General features: G+C 51.6%; 1 protein-coding gene across 2 annotated transcripts; it reads right to left on the bottom strand.

Moving 5' to 3' along the window:
* Window positions 1-26: 26 nt before the first annotated feature.
* Window positions 27-6,411, bottom strand: QPCTL (glutaminyl-peptide cyclotransferase like). 2 transcript variants are annotated; one of them, XM_058195984.1, is made up of 7 exons: window positions 6,164-6,411; window positions 4,948-5,094; window positions 4,507-4,794; window positions 3,682-3,834; window positions 2,881-2,980; window positions 2,106-2,222; window positions 27-928 (listed from the first exon to the last, which is right to left on the bottom strand). In XM_058195984.1, exons 1-7 carry the CDS (start codon window positions 6,395-6,397, stop codon window positions 783-785), a joined length of 1,185 nt encoding a protein of 394 aa, XP_058051967.1. In that variant the 5' UTR covers window positions 6,398-6,411; the 3' UTR covers window positions 27-782. The 2 variants fall into 2 exon arrangements, with proteins under 2 accessions (XP_058051967.1, XP_058051968.1); XM_058195985.1 differs by lacking the exon at window positions 3,682-3,834.
* Between the last annotated feature and the right edge of the window lie 176 nt (window positions 6,412-6,587).

The following is a 6,587-nucleotide window of genomic DNA, read 5'->3' as shown; positions in this document are numbered from 1 at the left end:
ACCAAGGTTGGAGACCCCTGCTCTAGGCTAAGATCAAAAAGTCCCTGATGTGCTAGCTTTTTTACTCACGAGGTATTTCCAACAGGAAATGCTCAGAAACTGCATCCTGTTCTATTCCCACAGGCTCCTCTGTGTTTAAATAGCCAAATTCAAGGGTTCTTTCAATTTTGAAAGAAAGGAGTGTGCACCACACAGTGATTTCCTGTGAGATTTTTTTAAAAAAAAATCCCAATTTTTTTTAAAAAGTCCCGCTTTTCTCAGAACAAGAACAAGAAAGGAGGGTAGGAGATCTAAGATCTCTTGCCCACTCCAGGGGATCAAGCAATGGGCCTTTCCACCGACCACTTCAAGCCGTGCTTGGTTTCAAGAGACAATCTGGACCGAGCAGAAGGCCAACTTTTGGCTGTGCCCAACTGCTCTTCCGAAGAGCGAAATAAACCCACTCTTCCCTGAATCTTTCTTCACTCTTTTAAGACACCCCAGCCCATCCCAGTGGCAGGAAAGCTAATCCTGGATCTTCTCGCTCAACCATGTTGGCCTGGGCAGTTCCCACCAGCGGGAGACAGCCAAGCACCACACAGCCTTCGTGGTAGATCCACTTCCAGAGCTCCAAGGAGAAGCCCACCCATCTGGCCCATCTCCCTCAGCATGGCAATCCTCTCTGGATCTTGGACCAGGGCCATCACCTCCCGAAAAACCAGTTCCATCATTTTCATCCTAGCCACGTCCACGTCTAGTAGAACCAAGGAGACCTGCGAAGGTTGGATGAACCTCCGTCCGCCTTAAAGCCCCAGGTATTCCGCCAGGAACGCAGCCAGGATCTTACTCAAGTTCTCAACGGTGGGGCGGTCCAGGTTGGCTTCAGTGTCCTCCAGGGTGTGCCAGACCCTGGGGAACGGGGTGGCAATGAGGTGGAGGACTGGAACGCCTGTCATAAATACACAAAAGACAAACACACACAGTGGTTTTTGTGGTGTGGAGACAATAAACTTGGTCCTTAACACCAATAAGACCAAGGAGCTTATGGGGGACTATAGAAGGGATAGATCAGACATCCAGCCCTTGCTTATCAATGGAGACCGAGTGGAGCAAGCGGCCAGTTTTAAGTTTCTTGGCTTTACCATAAAAAGAGGACCTGACCTGGGGTGCTCACATTGCAGCATTGATCCAGCAGAGATTATATTATCTGAGACTTCTCAGGAAACAACAACTGAATGGAAAACTGCTGATTGCCTTCTATGCTGCACCATAGAGAGTACTTTAACTTACTGCAGCTGTGTATGGTTAGCCAATTGCACAGTGGCCGATAGGACAGCACTCCAGAGAGTCAACGTCATTGCCCAGAGGATCACTGGTTGCCCTCTCCCCTCTTTGGAAGAGTCTGATAGCTCCCTCTGCCTTAAGAAAGTTCAAAACATCCTTAAAGATCCATCTCATCCTGGATCTCACCCTTTTTTTTTTTTTTGAACTATTACCATCTGGAAGACGGTACAGGATAATAAAAACAAGGACAAATAGGCTGAAAAACAGCTTCCATCCTGGGGCAGTAACTATATATTGAATTCTACTATATAGTGCAATATCAGGGGTTTTCCAATTCAATTGTATGGAATGTGAAGGTTATGTCTTTTGTTTTATTTTTTTATGTATAACGTACACGGAAGATGGCATTTAATTTCAATGTACGAGGTGCAATGACAATAAAGTAAACCGACTTCATTATCCACAGCTACTTTCAACTTCACGCCAAGGCCTGATTTGTCAGTGTTGAACTCCGGGTGGGGAAAAACTGTGTGTCTTTCGGTTTTTGGCCTTTTAAGCCATATTCCCTCCCCCACCCCGTACACAGGTAATCCTCGACTTATGACCACAATCAAGCCCAAAATTTCTGCTGTTAAGTTAGACAGTTGTTCAGTGAGTTTTGCAACCTTTCTTGCCACAGGGGTTAAGGGAATGACTGCAAGCTGATAAGTTAAGTCACCCGGTTGAATCTGGCTTTTGTCATTACAAATATTAAAAAAATATTACCAAAGAAGGAGACGAGAGAAAGAGAACGGGGGTGGAGAACGGGATGGGGGTGTCAAAGGGGGAGACAGAGAATGTACCTTTCCTGAGGAAGGGTGCGTGGTCATCTTCAACAGAGCCGTAGACTGGCTCCCTATAGAAATACAGCTGTTCCTGGGAATGGGATTGGAGCAGTCCAAGGTGGTGCAGCCGTTTTTCTACAGAATGCAAAGCAGGAATTAGCCGGGGTGGGGGCAGTATCCTTGCATCCGTGTCTGCTTGCCTAGAAGGGGTATTCTGGCCATAAAGCCAGGACTGCATTCCTGCAAATTGCAGTACAGTCTACTGACAGTCACCATTGGGAGCCGAGTTGTAAATCGAAGGGGTTGTTAAGGGAATTGTGCGTTATTTTTAGGCCTGTTTTGGCCACGTTGTTAAACGAATCACTGCAACCGTTAACTGAATCGTGCGATCGTTAAGCAAATCTGACTCCCGCCCCACCCCCCTCCACTGACTTTGTCGGTCGCAAATGGCGATCATGTGACACACACACACACCCCAGGATCCCTGAAGCAACCCAAATTCTGACCCCTCGGCCATGCAGATGCTGCGACGGTTATAAGTGCGAGGATTGATTGTCAGTCACTTTTTTTCAGGGTTGTTTTAATTACAAACGTGTCGCTAAGCAAAGGATTTTAAGTCGAGAACTGCCTGTCACTGAGAGGTAGATGCACGATGAGTTCCTGTTGCAAATTCTCGCTTGCAAATTGCATTCTTCCACTGCGCCAATGGTGCTTCCTCGCCTGGTAACGAAGCATCTGCATGGGAATCGGCCAACACCTGCAAAGTTCTGCTAACTCGGTTTTTGGATCTTACCGATGCTGATAAGCCTCTCGAACCAACCGGATGTTGCAAGGAAGTGATTCTGAAAAGATGGCTGAGGGGCGCCCAGCAGATCCAGCAAAACGAAGAGAGACTACAAGGAGAACAAACAAACAGAAGAAGTTGATTTTCTTCTCTAGTCCTGTGTTTCTCAACCTCAGCAGCATGAAGATGGGTGGACTTCAGCTCCCAGAATTCCCCGGCCAGCATAGTTTATGATGGATGGATTTCAAGCCTTGGATTTCCTCAGCCAGCATGCTTCAAGATGGGTAGACTCCAGTTCCCAGAACTCCTCAATCAGCATGCTTTAGGGTGGGTGGACTTCAACTCCCAGAATTCCCCAGCCAGCATAATTTATGTTGGACAGACCTCAACTCCCAGAATTCCCCAGTAGCATGCTTTAAGGTGGGTGGGCTTCAGTTCCCAGAATACCCAACCAGCATGCTTTAAAGTGAGTAGACTTCAACTCCCAGAATTCCCCAGAAAACTTGCTTTAAGGTGGGGTGGATTCCAACTCCCAGAATTCCCCAGTATAGCCCTTTAAGATGGCTGAATTTAAATTCCCACAATTCCCCAGAAAGCTTGCTTTAAGATGGGTGGACTTCAACTCCCAGAATTCCCCAGTCTGCATGCCAACCAGATTGCACTAGAGGGAACTGGTTGAAGCCCCAGTAATGTCCCCTGCTGATGATGTCATCCCACCTAGATGACCAAAAGTTCACCTGCCTGATGACATCATCATGGCTTCCACTTTTGACTTATATCCGAATTATCCACTCCCAGAAAGAGACTCACTATCGCCTGGAGGTGAGTGATGCCCTGCTGATGGGGAGTCCTGCCCATGTGCTCAGCTAGGTGACGGGCCCCATAGAGGGAATCTGTCTCACTCCACTCACGGAAAGCTTCCTCCCCATCAAAGAAGAGCAGCTGCAGGGTTATTTTCGAAGCCTGAAACCACAAAGAACAGGGGGAGGAGGGGGTTAGGTTGTGTGTTGTGTCCTCAAAGTCACAAAAGGAATAACGGGGGAGGAAGGATCACAGCCATCTAAGTCAGTGTTTCTCAACCTTGGCAATTTTAAGACTTGCAGACTTCAGCTCCCAGAATTCCCCAGCCAGCATGCCAACCAGATTGTACTAAAAGGAACTGGTCCAAGCCGCGATGATGTCACCTGTTTGATGATGTCATCCTGCCCAGGTCATAGCTGGCTGGGGAATTCTGGGAGTTGAAGTCTGCAGGTCTTAAACAGGCCACGGTTGGGAAGGTATTCATCTAAATCCATTCACTTATATTCCTAATAGCCGTGGAAAATATTTTGCAGGTAGTTTTCTCAGGAATTGCAACTTATTCTTTTGCCCAATTTCTCTGGCCCAATTCCAAAATTCCATTTTTTACGCGCAAATTTAAAATAAACGTTTGCTGGTTCCAGAAGCCTTTCGTATTTGTGGGTTGTGGAAACCTTTCCGATACTTTGGAAAAATAAAGGCATTTATTTCTGCATTTAAAAGCGTCCCACCCAAAACAGGTGGGAAGGATGACAGTGGCATTTTGCCAGCTCTGTTAGTCTCTACTTCCCCCTCCCGACGCTTCGTCTTCCCAGCTTCCCACCTTGACCGTCTCACCTGCTCTTTGGCCTTCAGAAGCCGGCTGTCCAGCGCCGTTACCAGCTCCAGCAGGATGGAGCAGGGCACGGCCGAATCAGTGGCCCCCACAAAAACCCGTCCGTGCCTGTCTCGGGGGAAGTATTTGGAGTCGTAGTGACAGGCGAAGACCAGGCGCCAGGTGGCCGTGGGGTCCAGCGTGGCCACCACGTTGGCAAAGCCAACCATGCCGTGTGGCGTCTGGTCCTCGAAAGCATCTAATTCCACCTGCCAAGAAGCCTTCAGTGCTTTTAGCCGTTCCACGATGAACTGAAGAGAAATCAGAAAAAACAAAGCTTGAGGACCAGCTAAGTCGCTTGGGCAAGTTTCTAGCCCTCTCTGAATGACAGTGCAAGTAGTCCTCGGTTTACGACCACAACTGACCCCAAATTTTGGGCAACGTCACCGTGGGTACAAACTCACTTGCCGGATCCTGACGTTGCCAGGGCTGCCTGAATACCTCTCCACCAGCATGGGCCGCAGGTAAGTCTTCCAAAGGCGTTGTAAATCCAGCTGGGAGGTCAGGTGTTTTAACTGGCTGCTGGAGAGACTTCGGGGTTTATGGATCAGCTGTCGGAAAAAGAGACCACCGTTTATTTATGCATTGCATATGGGAATATTTCAGAGCAAGCTGTAGGGGTTTTGTATACCTCCAAAGGCAACTTTGACCACTGGAAGATGGGTGGACTTCTTCAACTCCCAGAATTCCTCTGCCAGCATGTTATTGTACTGGAAAATTTGCGGACTTCAATTCCCAGGATTCCCCAGCCAGCACACTATTGACCATGGGTAGATTATAACTCCCAGAATTCTCCAGTCGGCAGTGCTAGAGAACTTTAAAGATATCAGGCCCTCCTTCACTCTTGGAGGATGGGGGGCAAGGGTTTGACTTTAATCTGCATTGTTGATCAATGCATTGTCTTGGGTGCCACGAAGGGCTAAAGTTTAAAAACGTGCATCTTAACGGCTTGTGGGTGAAGCAATGGCCGGGGACGGTGGGCTGTGCTTAAAGCAGGGTCTCCAACCTTGGCAACTTTAAGCTTTACTAGCTGGGGAATTCTAGGAGTTGAAGTCCACCAGGCTTAAAGTTGCCAAGGTTGGAGACCCCTGGTCTAGGTTCATCAGCGCCTGCTCTCCTGTAAAGCACCGGTTGGCCTTAATCCAGCCCCGATGGCGGTCTCCCAGTTCTTCGAACTAGGATCGCTCTTCTACCTTGCTGGGCAGCTGAGAAACGGGGCTCCGATCGTCTTTGGGGCGACTCTTTTCCGAGGCGGAGGAGCCCACCGACCACAGCTCGGCTGCCCTCCTCCAGGGTCTCCCTCCCCCCGAGGGCCCCCCCCCCACTCACTCCTGGAGGCAAAGCAGCCACGATGCCAGCCTAGGCGGCCCACCCTGGCCTCCCCAGCCCCACCAGCTGAGAGCCGATCCTGGCTTGCCGGGCCATTTTTCCCCTCTTAAGGAAAGCCGACCCTTTCTCTCCCTGGCCGCGCCTTATGGGCGGTGTGGTCCGCGGTTGGATGCCACGGCGCCGGGGTTGTTGGCCAGGGAGGGGCCCGGAGATGCCCCCCCCCCCAGCGCCAGCGGCTGTCAGCTGAGCCGAGACCCCCAGGGGCCCCCCAGCCTTGCCCGGCTCGCCTACCTGGCTGCCCGGCTCCGCTCGCGGCGCGGCTCCCGGCTGGAAGCTCCTCCAGAGGAGGCAGCAGAGCCCCAGCGCGCAGATCGCCGCCGCCAGCGCCAGCGGGAGAGCCCAGCGCCGCAGGAAGCGCTGGATCGGGCGCTGCGGGGGGAGCCGCGAGAGACCCGCCAGGTCCGCCGCCCCGCGCCCGTCGGGGAGACCCCCGCCCGCCCGGCTCCTGCGCGCCCCTCTCCGCATGGCCCGAGCCCCGAGGTCCTCGCTGGACCACGCCCCCTCCGGGCTGGGCCAATCCGAGGCGGCGCCGGGAAGGGGCGTGCCCCTGAGGACCGCCCCCTTCCTGGGTAAGGACACGTGGGCAGAATCAGCGGGTTCGGACGGGCGGGGAGGGGAGGGGGAGGCGCCTGGAGCCGTGGAGGGGGGGGGGCGA

This window comes from Ahaetulla prasina, chromosome 10 (genome assembly GCF_028640845.1).
Source record: "Ahaetulla prasina isolate Xishuangbanna chromosome 10, ASM2864084v1, whole genome shotgun sequence".
In the NCBI taxonomy this organism is placed as follows: Eukaryota; Metazoa; Chordata; class Lepidosauria; order Squamata; family Colubridae; genus Ahaetulla; species Ahaetulla prasina.
Note: the sequence above shows the minus strand (reverse complement) of the source record. Positions and strands in the feature narration are given on the sequence as shown.

Coding starts and splice junctions, on each gene's coding strand:
- QPCTL (XM_058195984.1), bottom strand. CDS start 6,397: ATGCGGAGAGGGGCGCGCAGGAGCCGGGCGGGCGGGGGTCTCCCCGAC. Junction 5,095..6,163: donor GAGCGGAGCCGGGCAGCCAG/GTAGGCGAGCCG, acceptor TTTTTCCGACAG/CTGATCCATAAACCCCGAAG. Junction 4,795..4,947: donor GCAACGTCAGGATCCGGCAA/GTGAGTTTGTAC, acceptor ATTTCTCTTCAG/TTCATCGTGGAACGGCTAAA.